Below are 15,964 nucleotides of genomic sequence, written 5' to 3' on the forward strand. Positions count from 1 at the left end.
TTTAACCCATTACTGACTTAGATATGATGTGTCTGTGGATGAGTTTAACCCATTACTGACTTAGATATGATGTGTCTGTGGATGAGTTTAACCCATTACTGACTTAGATATGATGTGTCTGGGGATGAATTTAACCCATGATTGACTTAGATATGATGTGTCTGTGGATGAGGTTAACCCATGACTGACTGATATGATGTGTCTTAGATAACCCATGATGACTTAGATCTGGGGATATGATGTGTCTGTGGATTTTTAACCCATGACTGACTTAGATACGATGTGTCTGTGTTTATTATAGAAAGACGTTGAATAGGCCAATGGTCAGTATTCATCCTGAAGGGCTTTGGTTGACGCCTTTCCCAAAATAATATCGTCATTGGATGTCTTCCCCATAATATCTTTCTTTAATATCGTATATCATTGGATGTCTTCCCCATCATATGTTTCTTGGTGTTTTGCTCTGGCCTCAGCAATATAATGAAACATTTAGGAGCAAAAATGCAGAAAAGTAAACCAAAACTGGAGGCCAGAATAGCAAAGATCTCCACAGCTACAGTGAACTTCCCAGGAGAGCTGACATAAGCTGGGATAAAGGTGATCCAGACTGCACAGAATATGAGCATGCTAAAGGTGATGAATTTGGCCTCATTGAAGTTATCAGGCAGCTTTCGAGCCAGAAAAGCCAGCACAAAGCACAAGAGAGCCAGGAGTCCTATATACCCCAACACAGCCCAGAAACCAATAGCTGAACCCACATTACACTCTAGAATGACCTTTTCCTTATACGTCTTCATGTTCTTGTAGGGGAAAGGAGGGGAGAATGTTAACCAAAGTACACAGATCAGGACCTGTATGAGAGTGAAAGCCAGAACACTGAGTCTCTGCTGTGGAGGACCAAACCATTTCATGATATTACTGGCTGGAAGTGTAGCCCTGAAGGCCATCAACACCACTATTGTTTTCCCCAGAACACAAGAGATGCAGAGGACGAAGGTGATCCCAAACGCTGTGTGGCGCAGCATACAGGACCACTCAGAGGGCCGGCCAATGAAAGTAAGAGAACACAGAAAACACAGAGTCAAGGAGAAGAGCAGCAGGAAGCTCAGCTCAGAGTTGTTGGCCCTGACGATGGGAGTGTCCTTATGAATTGAAAACACAACAGCTACCAGAGTAGTAACACCGGACCCCAGTAAGGAGAAAAACACCAGAACTATGCCCATCATTTCTTCATAGGAGAGGAATTCAACTGGTTTCAACACACAGCGGTCCCTTTTTTCATTTGACCAATACTCCAAGTCACATCGATAGCAGCCGTTAGAATCTGTAAAAGGATTAGAACGTCATTCATTCCATGAATCAGTGTGTCACTGTGTCATGTGTTTTTTGATATCTATTAGTCTTGTTGGGCAGTGACAGAGCTTGAAAGTATTGAAGGTAGCCCTAAATGCATTATATATTACCTGTGATATTACTGATCTCTCCCTCCGCACATGGTACACAGTCATAACAGCATACAGGTTTTCCTTTCTGTACAGCCTTACGAGTGCCTGTGGGACAGCTCTCACTGCACACTGCTGCAGGTGCCTGTAGAGAAATACAACATGCCTGAATATTGGTGTATTTTATCTAAATAAACGTGCAGAAATGGTTTAATGTCACTACTTATGGAAGATATATTACCAATGCAAAAGAAGAAAATTGAGATAGACTATGTGGATTATATATACATTATAGAATGCATGTTTTACATTTGCAGTGGTTTGAGGTATGCATGTGCTATGCTTTTGCAACATAGTCAACATGTATTTAGTCCTACCTCTGCCTTGCCCCCTGCCCAGACCAGTTTTCCCTTGTTGAAGGTAATGCGCTGTTCAGGGGGCATCGAGGAATCATACAGCCCCACAACATGGAACTGCAGGGTCCCATCCTCCTCCTGCTGCCAGTTCACTAGGTCGTAGCACGCCACCACATCTCCGTTATCATCAAACCAGATCTCCTCTCCTGTCTTTACTCTAAACCTCACCTCCTTCAGGTACTGTAGCACCTGCTCAACAACATGGGGAGAGGGAGAGAGAGAGGGAGAGGGAGAGAGAGAGAGAGAGAGAGAGAGAGAGAGAGAGAGAGAGAGAGAGAGAGAGAGAGAGAGAGAGAGAGGGAGAGGGAGCGAGAGACACACGGAGAGAGAGAGAGAGACAGAGAGGGAAACACGCAGGGAGATACACAGAGACAGACAGACAGACAGACAGACAGACAGACAGACAGACAGACAGACAGACAGACAGACAGACAGACAGACAGACAGACAGACAGACAGACAGACAGACAGACAGACAGAGAGGGAAACACGCAGGGAGAGACACAGAGAGTGGGATGATTCATATGATATGTTATTTATGTTTTGTTGTATCTGGAGCTTGCTCACCTGCTGTGGTGTGTAGACTGGTCTTTTGCCACTGTCTGTGTCATTCTTTAAGTCTGTCAGTAGGTTGTGCAGAGCGTGTGCAATGGCATATACAGCTGTGTACACTTTACTGGATATTCTCAGCTCTGACATGTCAGTGTATTGGTTCTTCAGCTTTGCTAAGCTCTCTGTTCCTGTGCACAGTGTGCTGCTGCCCCCCTCGAATGAGCACTTGAACACAGTCTCCCAGAACTCCCTGAGCAGGGTGTTGTCTGGCGCCTGGGAGGGGTGCACCTTGTCTAGGAATCCCTCCAGACCATCCAGCCTGGCATTCCTGATGGCAAAGCCCACCGCCCCCCTCAGGAAGCTGTAGGCCTTGTTCTCCGTCAGCATTCTGGCTGTGATCCAGGCCTCGCTGCCCACCCACTGCAGCCCTGGGTCTCCCTCCAGGGCCATCTCATTCATCAGGGGGATGAGTTCCCCCAAGGTCAAGAACAGTACCACCACCCTAGCTGTGGCCCTCCGGATGACCTTGACGACTTCCAGGAGCTTCTCTCTGTGGTCTGTGCGGTGGATGGACTCTTGGTACTCTACACAGACCCCTTCATGCCACGCTGCCTCCATGAATGTGGCCATGCCGTTGTTTCCATAGTCATTGTTGCTGTTCACCACTCCCACCCAGTTCCATCCAAAGTGTTTGACCAGCTTTGCCAGGGCTCTGCTCTGGTAGAAGTCACTGGGGATGGTTCTGAAGAAGGAGGGGAACTTTTTTTTGTTACTCAGACAAGCACAGGTGGCAAAGTGGCTGATCTGTGTGGAAGAAACGGGAAGATTTGAATTGATCTTTCATACATAGCTGACATTGATGAAACTACCTCTAAAGAGCCACAACCAGAAGGTGTCTCACCACAGGGATGTTGAATGGTCCGACCAGGGATGATATTCCGATGGTGGATGTGGAGCTTGACTCCCCTACAATACCCAACACGGCTGGAGATCTGGAACAGGAGGAAGGGTCTCCCAGGCTGTCCTCAGGCCCAGGGCTGTTCATCAGCGCCAGGGCTGAGTGGATGGCAAGGGGGGCATAGCTACAGGAGTCATAGACCTGGTAACCCAGAGATAGCCCTGGGAGCAGATCACTGCTGTTGTTGATCTCCTCCAGGGCAAAGATCAGGGTCTGTGCAAACTGGAACTCACGTTGGTTGATACTAGACAGCGGTAACAAACCAAAAATAAGTTAGTTGAAGCTAGGAATCGCAAATGCCATAAATCAGATATGCCAGCAAAACTAATATAACGTTCGAGATTAGTTGAGTATTGTGTTTAGTATCACATAAACAATGTGTATACTTGTTATGTCCAAAAAATAAATGCACAGATCATTTACAATAGTGTTTTTAAGCACTGTGCCTAATTTCAGTGAGACACAAAAAAATCTATCTTGATGAGAAATATTCCCTAACAGCTAAAAGTAAATGCTAAAAGTTCCCGCAGACAGTTTTTTTCAACACATACCTGATACAGGGTGTTTTCTCTGGTCTGGAGGTGAACGAATGGACCTTGAAGAGGGCATTCCTATGTAGAGGGAACACTGCCCCAATGTTGATGTCCCCCTCGGCAGACAGGAGAGGCAAAGCGGGTTGGCCCAGCAGAGAGCAGATTGGTGCAGGAGCAGCTATACCCCTGATCACCACCACCAGCAGCCGGAGAACCACTCCTGTACTCAGTGCCATGCCAGCCTTCAGCAGGGCACCTGTGTCTGGGAGGGCAGACAGAAGGGTTCCTCTTTTATAGAGGTGAAAGTGCCCCGTAAAAGACGCTGGAACTGCCCATACACTCCCTCTCAACGAGTGGGATGTGGTTCTAGTGTTTATTGTGTCCCCGGGGTACAGGATGAGAGAGGGAGGTGGGATAGTGACAGAGGCTGGGTTACGCTGCTAATTTGAGCAAGCAGTGGATAGATAAGTGCAGCCTCTGTCAGTATCCCAACTCCCTCTCTCATCATAGACAAGGTTTTTGTCTCGCTCATGGTTTGTCCCGGGTACGTAACCCGATGGTCGCAAAGAAGGCCCTGATTGGTGAACCACTGATCCAGCTCTTTGTCTTTTGGTAATCCTAGGGACAAGCCCAACCAGTTCTTTTAACATAGTGTTTTCAAACATATTTGACACACTTCAACAGACTGTACCATTAAAATGTTTGGACACAACTACATTCAAGGCTTTTTGTTTATTTTTAATATTTTCTACGTTTCTGAATAATATTGAAGACATCAAAACTATGAAATTACACATACGGTATCATGTAGTAACCAAAAAAGTGTTAAACAATATATTTTATATTTCAGGTTCTTCAAAGTAGCCAACCTTTGCCAGTTGTTTCTTTGGCTCCTGAGTGGCGCAGCGGTTTAAGGCCCTGCATTACAGAGCAGGAGGTGTCACTACAGTCCCTGGTTCGATTCCAGCCTATATCACATCTGGCTGTGATTGGGAGTCCCATTGGGCAATGAGTCCCATTGGGAGTCCCATTGGGCAATGCAAGAAGCTTGGATATGCATATAGATAGAAAGCACTCTAAAGTTTCCAAAACTGATAAAATAATGTCTGTGAGTATAACAGACCTAATATGGCAAGCGAAAGCCTGAGGACAATCCATCCAGAATTTTATTTTTGGAGCTCACCACTGAATACAATGGCTGGGAATGTGAATATAAAAGGAAGACCTCTCAGATTGCAGTTCCCAGGGCTTCCAATAGATGTCAACCGTCTTTAGAAAGAGTTTCAGTTGACAAATTAGCTAGAATTTGAAGTATTAGTAATTGGCTCCCATTTTGGCTGTAGTGTTTGTTGCTGTCACGTTCTGACCATAGTTCTTGTGTGTTTTCCTTGTTTTAGTGTTGGTCAGGACGTGAGCTGCGTGGGCATTCTATGTTGTGTGTCTGGTTTGTCTATTTCTATGTCTGGCCTGATATGGTTCTCCATCAGAGGCAGGTGTTAGTCATTGTCTCTGATTGGGAACCATATTTAGGTAGCCTGTTTTGTGTTGGGATTTGTGGGTGGTTGTTTCCTGTCTTTGTGTTTTATGCACCAGTTAGGACTGTTTCGGTTTTCAGGTTTATGGTTTTGTATCCTGTTCATGTTTGAGTTACCTTATTAAATTAACATGAACTCTAACCACGCTGCGTTTTGGTCCGCCTCTCCTTCCCAGGAAGAAAGCCGTTACAGAACCACCTGCCACAACAGGACCAAGCAGCGTGGTAACAGGCACGGGCAGCATCAGAAGCAGCCAGCATCAGAAGACTCATGGACATGGGAGGACTTGTTGGATGGAAAAGGACCCTGAGCAGAGCCAGGGGAATATCGCCGCCCCAAAGCAGAGCTGGAGGCAGCGAAAGCAGAGAGGCGGCATTACGAGGAGCAGTAGAGGCAGCGATGTCAGGATTTCGGGACATGGGAGCAGAATCTGGACTATACAACTTGGGAACTGATAGACAGGTGGGCGGTCTACCCTGGGAGAGTGCCGGAGCCCACCTGGGATTCGATGGAACAGTGCGAGGAAGGTTACAGGAGAATGGGGTTGGCGAAGCGAGCACGGAGGTGCGGTAGGAAGCCAGAGAGTCAGCCCCAAAAATGTATTGGGGGAGGGCACACAGGGAATATGGCAAAGCCAGGTAGGAGACCTGCGCCAACTTCCTGTGCTTACCGGAGAGCGAGAGAGACGGGGCAGGTATCGTGTTATGCTGTGGAGCGCACGGTGTCTCCAGTGCGGGTGCATAGCCCGGTGCGGTACATACCAGCTTCTCTTATCGGCCAGGCTAGAGTGGGCATTGAGCCAGGTAAGGTTGGGCAGGCTCGGTGCTCAAGAGCTCCAGTGCACCTGCACAGTCCGGTCTATCCAGTGCCACCTACACGCACCAGCCCTCCGGTGACAGCCCCCGCACCAGGCTTCCCGTGCGTGTCCAGAGCCAAGTACTCCCTGTTTCTCCTCCCCGCACTTCGCCCCAGGTGCGTGTCCTCGGCCCAGTACTACCAGTGCCGGCACCACGAATCAGGCCTATAGTGCGTCCCGCCTGTCCGGCGCTGCCAGAGTTTCCACCCCTCAGTCCAGAGGCGCCAGAGCCCCTCTGTCCAGCACTGCCAGAGCCTTCCTCCTCTCCAGCGCAGCCGGAGTCTCCCACCTGTCTGGCGCTGCCAGAGCTTCCGCCCCTCAGTCCAGAGGCGCCAGAGCCCCTCAGTCCAGAGGCGCCAGAGCTCCTCTGCTCAGCGCTGCCAGAGCCTTCCTCCTCTCCAATGTTGCCGGAGCTGCCCGTCTGCCCAGCGCTGCCTGGGCTGCCCATCTGTCCAGAGCTGCTAGAGACTCCCGTTTGTCCAGAGCTGCTGGAGTCTCCCGTCTGTCCAGAGCAGCTGGAGTCTCCCGTCTGTCCAGAGCCGCTAGAGTGTCCCGTCTGTCCAGAGCCGCTAGAGTCTCTCGTCTGTCCAGAGCCGCTAGACTCTTCCATCTGCCCAGAGCCGCTAGAGTCTCCCGTCTGTCCAGAGCCGCTAGAGTCTCCCGTCTGTCCAGAGCCGCTAGAGCCGCCAGTCAGCATGGAGCCGCCAGAGCCACCAGTCAGCATGGAGCCTCCAGAGCCGCCAGTCAGCCAGGGTCTGCCAGAGCCGCCAGTCAGCCAGGATCTGCCAGAGCCGCCAGTCCGCCTGAGCTACCTCTCGGCCCTGAGCTACCCCCGGTCCTGATCTACCCCTCGGACCTGATCTACCCCTCGGTCCTGAGCTAACCCTCGGTCCTGAGCTACCCCTCGGTCCTGAGCTACCCTTCGGTCCTGAGCTGCCCCTCGGTCCTGAGCTACCCCTCGGTCCTGAGCTACCTCAATCCCGAGCTGCCCCTCAGTCTGGAGCCCTTAGTTAGTGGAGCCCTTTGTTAGGGTTCCTAGGCCAAAGTCGGCGGCGAGGGTCGCCACTCAAAGGACGCTAAGGAGATGGACAAAGACAATGGTGGAGTGGGGTCCACGTCCAGCGCCAGAGCCGTCACCGCGGATAGATGCCCACCCAGACTCTTCCCTATAGGTTTAGGTTGTGCGGTCGGAGTCCACACCTTGGTGGGGGGGTACTGTCACGGTCTGACCATAGTTCTTTTGTGTTTTCCTTGTTTTAGAGTTGGTCAGGACGTGAGCTGGGTGGGCATTCTATGTTGTGTGTCTAGTTTGTCCGTTTCTATGTATGGCCTGATAATGTTCTCAATCAGAGGCAGGTGTTAGTCATTGTCTCTGATTGGGAACCATATTTAGGTAGCCTGTTTTGTGTTGGGATTTGTGGTTGGTTGTTTCCTGTCTTTGTGTTTTATGCACCAGTTAGGACTGTTTCGGTTTTCACGTTTATTGTTTTGTATCCTGTTCATGTTTGAGTTACCTTATTAAATTAACATGGACTCTAACCACGCTGCGTTTTGGTCTGCCTCTCCTTCCCAGGAAGAAAGCTGTTACAGTTGCGTGTTCCGGTGAGGGCGTGCACTTCGTTTTTTATCTCCAGTAATGGTCTCCGGTATTCTCTGTCTTAAATTGTATTGTTTATTTACATATTAGGGTACCTGATGATTGATTAGGAACATTGTTTGATATGTGTGGAAGAAGTTTATTGGTAATTTACGGGTTTCATTTGTATTTTTAAAATGTTTATTTCACCTTTATTTAACCAGGTAGGCTAGTTGAGAATAAGTTCTCATTTGCAACTGCGACCTGGCCAAGATAAAGCATAGCAGTGTGAACAGACAACACAGAGTTACACATGGAGTAAACAATTAACAAGTCAATAACACAGTGGAAAAAAAAGGAGTCTATATACATTGTGTGCAAAAGGCATGAGGAGGTAGGCGAATAATTACAATATTGCAGATTAACACTGGAGTGATAAATGATCAGATGGTCATGTACAGGTTGGTGTGCAAAAGAGCAGAAAAGTAAATAAATAAAAACAGTATGGGGATGAGGTAGGTAAAAATGGGTGGGCTATTTACCGATAGACTATGTAAAGCTGCAGCGATCGGTTAGCTGCTCAGATAGCAGATGTTTGAAGTTGGTGAGGGAGATAAAAGTCTCCAACTTCAGCGATTTTTGCAATTCGTTCCAGTCACAGGCAGCAGAGAACTGGAACGAAAGGCGGCCAAATGAGGTGTTGGCTTTAGGGATGATCAGTGAGATACACCTGCTGGAGCGCGTGCTACGGGTGGGTGTTGCCATCGTGACCAGTGAACTGAGATAAGAAGGAGCTTTACCTAGCATGGACTTGTAGATGACCTGGAGCCAGTGGGTCTGGCGACGAATATGTAGCGAGGGCCAGCCGACTAGAGCATACGGGTCGCAGTGGTGGGTGGTATAAGGTGCTTTAGTGACAAAACGGATGGCACTGTGATAAACTGCATCCAGTTTGCTGAGTAGAGTGTTGGAAGCAATTTTGTAGATGACAGGATCGGTAGGATAGTCAGTTTTACTATGGTAAGTTTGGCGGCGTGAGTGAAGGAGGCTTTGTTGCGGAATAGAAAGCCGACTCTAGATTTGATTTTCGATTGGAGATGTTTGATATGAGTCTGGAAGGAGAGTTTACAGTCTAGCCAGACACCTAGGTACTTATAGATGTCCACATATTCAAGGTCGGAACCATCCAGAGCGTCTGCTAAATGACTTAAATGTAAATGTAAATGTGATGCTAGTCAGGCGTGCGGGTGCAGGCAGCGAACGGTTGAAAAGCATGCATTTGGTTTTTACTAGCGTTTAAGAGCAGTTGGAGGCCACGGAAGGAGTGTTGTATGGCATTGAAGCTTGTTTGGAGGTTAGATAGCACAGTGTCCAAGGACGGGCCGGAAGTATATAGAATGATGTCGTCTGCGTAGAGGTGGATCAGGGAATCGCCCGCAGCAAGAGCAACATCATTGATATATACAGAGAAAAGAGTCGGCCCGAGAATTGAACCCTGTGGCACCCCCATAGAGACTGCCAGCGGACCAGACAGCATGCCCTCTGATTTGACACACTGAACTCTGTCTGCAAAGTAGTTGGTGAACCAGGCAAGGCAGTCATCAGAAAAACCGTGGCTACTGAGTCTGCCGATAAGAATATGGTGATTAACAGAGTTGAAAGCCTGGGCAAGGTCGATGAAGACTTCTGCACAGTACTGTCTTTTATCAATGGCGGTTATGATATCGTTTAGTACCTTGAGCGTGGCTGAGGTGCACCCAGATTGCACAGCGGAGAAGGTAAGGTGGGATTCGAGATGGTCAGTGACCTGTTTGTTGACTTGGCTTTCGAAGACCTTAGATAGGCAGGGCAGGATGGATATTGCTCTGTAACAGTTTGGGTCCAGGGTGTCTCCCCCTTTGAAGAGGGGATGACTGCGGCAGCTTTCAATCCTTGGGGATCTCAGACGATATGAAAGAGAGGTTGAACAGGCTGGTAATAGGGGTTGCGACAATGGCGGCGGATAGTTTCAGAAATAGAGGGTCCATATTGTCAAGCCCAGCTGATTTGTACGGGTCCAGGTTTTGCAGCTCTTTCAGAACATCTGCTATCTGGATTTGGGTAAAGGAGAACCTGGAGAGGCTTGGGCGAGGAGCTGCGGGGGAGCTGTTGGCCGAGGTTGGAGTAGCCAGGCGGAAGGCATGGCCAGCCGTTGAGAAATGCTTGTTGAAGTTTTCGATAATCATGGATTTATTGGTGGTGACCGTGTTACCGAGCCTCAGTGCAGTGGGCAGCTGGGAGGAGGTGCTCTTGTTCTCCATGGACTTCACAGTGTCCCAGAACTTTTTGGAGTTGGAGCTACAGGATGCAAATTTCTGCCTGAAAAAGCTGGCCTTAGCTTTCCTGACTGACTGCGTGTATTGGTTCCTGACTTCCTGAACAGTTGCACATCACGAGGACTGTTCGATGCTATTGCAGTCCGCCACAGGATGTTTTTGTGCTGGTCGAGGGCAGTCAGGTCTGGAGTGAACCAAGGGCTATATCTGTTCTTAGTTCTGCATTTTTGAACGGCGCACGCTTATCTAAAATGGTGAGGAAGTTACTTTTAAAGAATGACCAGGCATCCTCAACTGACGGGATGAGGTCAATGTCCTTCCAGGATACCCGGGCCAGGTCGATTAGAAAGGCCTGCTCACAGAAGTGTTTTAGGGAGCGTTTGACAGGGATGAGGGGTGGTCGTTTGACTGCGGCTCCGTAGCGGATACAGGCAATGAGGCAGTGATCGCTGAGATCCTGGTTGAAGACAGCGGAGGTGTATTTGGAGGGCCAGTTGTTCAGGATGACGTCTATGAGGGTGCCCTTGTTTACAGATTTAGGGTTGTACCTGGTGGGTTCCTTGATGATTTGTGTGAGATTGAGGGCTGAGGGGGTCGGTAGCAGGCAGCAACAGTGAGAGACTTATTTCTGGAGAGAGTAATTTTCAAAATTAGTAGTTCGAACTGTTTGGGTATGGACCTGGAAAGTATGACATTACTTTGCAGGCTATCTCTGCAGTAGACTGCAACTCCTCCCCTTTGGCAGTTCTATCTTGATGGAAGATGTTATAGTTGGGTATGGAAATCTCTGAATTTTTGGTGGCCTTCCTGAGCCAGGATTCAGACACGGCAAGGACATCAGGGTTAGCAGAGTGTGCTAAAGCAGTGAGTAAAACAAACTTAGGGAGGAGGCATCTGATGTTGACATGCATGAAACCAAGGCATGCATTTTGAATGATGGAAACCGGTGGATTACTGAGTCAAGCGCACCAATGAAACATACTTTTTGAGATATATAAAGAAGGACTTTATCAAACAAAAGGACCATTTGTTATGTACCTGGGTGTCACGCACTGGCCATAGAGAGACTTTTTATTTTCTATTTTGGTTAGGCCAGGGTGTGACTAGGGTGGGCATTCTATGTCCTTTTTTCAATGTTTTGTATTTCTATGTCTTGGCCTGGTATGGTTCTCAATCTGGGACAGCTGTCTATCGTTGTCTCTAATTGAGAACAATACTTAGGTACCCTTTTCCCCCACATGTTTTGTGGGAAATTAACTTTGACTTTTTCAGGGCACATACCCCAAAGCTTCACGGTTTGGTTTTTCATAAAAAGGAAATGTACGCTTTCCATGCTGCACCTTTTTCCAGTCCTTCAGCCAGCTGTGACACTGGGACCCTTGTGATTGCAACCAGATGAAGATCGTCAAAGATAAGTGATTTATTTTATCTATATTTCTGACTTTCATGACGCCTCTGCTTGGTTGGAAAATATATGTAATGGTTTTGTGTGCGGGCGCAGTTCTCAGATAATCGCATGGTGTGCTTTCGCCATAAATTCTTTTTGAAATCTGATGAAATGAGGCTGGATTAACAAGAAGATAAGCTTTTAAATGATGTATGACACTTCAGTTTTCATGAATGTTTAATATTCCGATTTCAGTCATTTGAATTTCGTGCTCTGCAATTTCACTGGATGTTGTCGAGGTGGAACGCTAGGTTCCCAATGATCCCTAAGGAATTAACTGACTTGCTTAGAGTTAATTAGGGCTAGCTGTCCCGCTAGATGAACACAAGCCGGTGAAATTGGAGGGCTCGCAATTCAAATAAATATGCGTAATATTAAATATTAACAAACATACAAGTGTCTTACATATTTTAAAAGCGTAACTTCTTGTTAATCTAACTGCGTTGTCAGATTTCAATGAGGCTTTACGGCGAAAGTATCCATGCGATTGTCTGAAGACAGTGCCCCACATCAACATATTTTTCAACCAGCACAGGCTTCACAAAATCACAAATAGCAATTAAATAAATCACGTACATTTGAAGATCGTCCTCTGTTTGCAATCCCAAGGGTCCCAGCTACAACATGAATGGTTGTTTTGTTCGATAAAATGCTTCTTTATATCCCAAAAGGTCAGTTTAGTTGGCGCCACTGATTTCAGTAATCCACACGTTCAACATGCAGACAAAGGAGTCCAAAAAGGTAAAGCTAAACTTCGTCCAAACAAGTCAAAAGACATTTCTATTCAATTCTCAGGTACTTAAAACATAAATAAAATATTTCCTACGGAAAGCAGTATGTTCAAAAGGAAAGGAAATCCTTAAGCGCACTCCCTCTCCCTCACTAGCCGAATTTACTTAAGGTGGTATCCTAAGAAAAACTCAAAATACTTGTTTGTTTTTCAGAAAAGGAGCCTGAAACCTTGAATAAAGACTGTTGACATCTAGTGGAAGCTATAGGAATTGCAATCTGGGAGACGGATACACATAGAAACTATAGGTTTCCATAATAAGAGCCTGGGAGCTCAAAAAAAAAAAAAATTATGTTCTGATTTTCTTCAGATTTTTGCCTGCCATACCTTAAGGGAAGATTTCGGCAGTACCTGTATGGTTAGTGAGAAAGTCCATATTGCAAATGTACGGTCCCTTACTAGACGTCCGAAATCGTTTGTAAAATTCGCGGACGGCGTCGGGCCGAGCGGCAGGGCCGGACCTACCAGGAAGTCATCAAATGAACGTTGTCGGACATTCGGTTTCCGTTTACAAAAATAATAAGATTTATGTCATTTTTCCCATGTCCCGGAAATTCCCACAAGAGGGCATAAGCAATCATATGGCTATTGCTACAAAACATCACGATTCACGACGGGCCTTATCTCGAAAACTGAAAATATTTAGAAGCCGAAACTCGGTGAGCGTAGGGGCGGCATAATGGGCAGTTGGCCCCGAACAAGATGGCGTCTAGGCCTCAACGGTTTTTGAGTTATGGCCATTTATCTGGGATTAAAGGTCCAAAATGAAAATAGAGAAATTATTTTTCCACTTCACGTCAAAGTCAAGGAGCCTCCGGTGTCAATAAAAAAGAACCAGCCATTTATCTATCGTCATTTAAGAGAAATCGTACAACGACACCTTGGTGATGTTCACAGATAGGTGTTTTTTTTTTTTTCAACGGTTACAGATCCAGTTGCAGGTTGTTCTTACGAATCTTTTAAAGTGTGCTGCGGAGCTCTGCGAGATTTCTGTGATTTTCTATGATTTTCTGAAATAACACACACTCACTAAACCCTCCGTAAATAAATCAGTTCTTAACGTAAAGACTTAAAACTCAGGATTCTGTAAAGGCATACCCCAATCATGATATGAGTTTATTTATAGCTGCCTGTGCCAACCGGAAGTGCCTTTAATGGTGTCACAGTGGCAGTTTCCATGGGTTAAAAAGGTCAGATCTTTTCAAAACTTCATATGTGTGACTAGGTAACCCTCATGAACTGTAAATCAGTCATTTCTCCCAACAGATGTAAAAGAAAATCTCTCACACGCACACACAGCAAGGATGGAGTGAAAAGTGCGGTTCTCAAAGACACAGAGAGCAGGCAATGGCATAAACATAATAATCTCTAGGCCGTGCCGAGTTCAACGAGATATCCCGCTTGACCGTAGCTCGCTCGGTCTAAGCGCAGCGACCATTAGAAAATTAGGCCCAAAATGAAGCCTGCCCCACAACGTCATTTGCTTTTGGGTGACAGTGAGAGAATCGTTAGGGTGAGAAGCACAATTCGACCTCAGATATGTTCCTAAGGTCCTTCCGATCCGTGCAAGCCTAACGTTGACCGTGTGGCATTAACCCTTAATAGTTAAAAGAAGGTGTTTACTTCAAAGAGTTTGCATTGACTTCTCTCCCCATAGGAATACATTGCCTTTACCCCTAAATTCAACCTGAGGCCTATGTGGGTTATGAATGCCTTATGAACCTGTCTTCTATGACAGTCCATCAGCTCACTATGAGGTCTACCTGTGTTGATTCTAAACTTCCTGGACCAACCGGAAGTGGTTAAAATCACCCTAAAAGTGTTTTTCCATTACCTGCCTGCAGTTTGATAGACATAGTGCATTCAACCCTGTGTAAATCAGTCAATTCTTAACGTAAGGACTTAAAACTCAGGATTCTGTAAAAGCATAGCCCAGTGAGGATATGTGTTGACTTATAGCTTCCTGTGACAACCGGAAGTGCCTTAATTGGTGTCTCAGGGGCTGTTTCGAGGGGTTAAAAAAGTCAGATCTGTCCAAAACTTCATATGTGTGATTAGGCAACCCCCATGAACTGTAAATCAGTCATTTTTCCCATAAAATTTCAAAGGAAAACTAAATCACACAGACACACAACTTGGAAGGAGGGACGTATTGGGGTTTGTAGAGACAGACAGTGCCTCCAATAGTTAGCTTTGTTCGAGCTAAAAAGAACCGTCAGACCTAGAGTTCCGAAACTTTAGAAACCTGTTCTAGACCTCGGGTCGATAGTGCGTGGTGAGTTAGGTGGCTCTAGAAGGTTCTCGGACCGAGAAATAGCCTCGTACATTTGCAATGACTTCAATTCATTTTGACCATTACGAAAATGGCGACATTTAGAAAAGTCTCAGAGACACAAGACTAGGTGCATTGAAACCGGCTCGGGCCATAGAGACGGACCCCAACGTTTCGGTCCGATAGCTCATTCAAGGACCCCATAGCAAGGCATTGAAAAAATGGATTTTCAGCACCAATTAGGGTTTTACTCGGGCACCGAAGGACCTATCGAGCCGAAACTCGGGATTCGGGTCGCCTCACATAGGCCTTCACATAATGTCTGACCTGGACCCGCAGCTAGAACGTAACTATGTGTTTTACGTTTTTATTATGTTTTAAACTAATGGCGCTGTGAATTATGGGCCTGCTCTGACATATGTGATAGTTGGCTTCTAAATGAGTTGGAAAAAGTGGGTTTGGTGTCAATTGGTATCAGTTTGGTGTCAGAATGACATCTAATTGACTGGTGGACACTGACTTGCTAGTTGACTTTTGTACATTAGCAATATGTTTAAACGGAGAGGGACCATCACCAAAATGGCATTCTGAAATCAACACAAAAAATGGCATCACCATAGTCTCCAGACTGTGCAGAGTTCAACGAGACGCCCCGCTTGACCGTAGCTCGCTCTGAGTGCAGCGACCTTGAAAAAAAGAAGGTGCAAAAGGAAGGCTGGCCCTCAATGTCATTTGCTTTTGGGTGACAGTGAGAGAACCGTTAGGGTGAGAAGCACAATTCGACCTCAGGTACGTTCCTGAGGTCCTCCCGATCCGTGCAAGCCTAACCTTGACCGTGTGGCATTAACCCTTAACAGTTAAAATAAGGTGTTTACTTCAAACAGTTTGCATTGACTTCTCTCCCCATAGGAATACATTGCCTGCACCTCTAAATTCAACCTTAGGCCTATGTGGGTTATGAATGCCTTATGAACCTGTCTTCTATGACAGTCCATCAGCTCACTATGAGGTCTACCTGTGCCGATTCTAAGCTTCCTGAAGCAACCGGAAGTGGTTAAATTGACCCAAAAGGTGTTTTGATGTACATAACCTTCAAAGGTGAAAATGACTACATTCAACCCTGTGTAGATCGTAGATCAGTCAATTCTTAACTTAAAGACTTAAAACTTAGGATTCTGTAAGTTTCTATGTCAATCAAGACATGGGTTTACTTATAGCTTCCTGTGCCAACCGGAAGTGCCTTTAATGATGTCACAGTGGCAGTTTCCAAGG

The 15,964-nt window shown here is 46.6% G+C and overlaps 1 protein-coding gene across 1 annotated transcript; it reads right to left on the reverse strand.

The window, feature by feature from the left end:
* Positions 1 to 261: 261 nt before the first annotated feature.
* LOC127908836 (extracellular calcium-sensing receptor-like) lies at positions 262 to 4,137 on the reverse strand. The gene is made up of 6 exons (XM_052468526.1): positions 3,920 to 4,137; positions 3,312 to 3,612; positions 2,426 to 3,214; positions 1,820 to 2,047; positions 1,464 to 1,587; positions 262 to 1,324 (listed from the first exon to the last, which is right to left on the reverse strand). Exons 1-6 carry the CDS (start codon positions 4,135 to 4,137, stop codon positions 408 to 410), a joined length of 2,577 nt encoding a protein of 858 aa, XP_052324486.1. The 3' UTR covers positions 262 to 407.
* Between the last annotated feature and the right edge of the window lie 11,827 nt (positions 4,138 to 15,964).

Source organism: Oncorhynchus keta, chromosome 18 (assembly GCF_023373465.1).
Source record: "Oncorhynchus keta strain PuntledgeMale-10-30-2019 chromosome 18, Oket_V2, whole genome shotgun sequence".
NCBI classification, from domain to species: domain Eukaryota; kingdom Metazoa; phylum Chordata; class Actinopteri; order Salmoniformes; family Salmonidae; genus Oncorhynchus; species Oncorhynchus keta.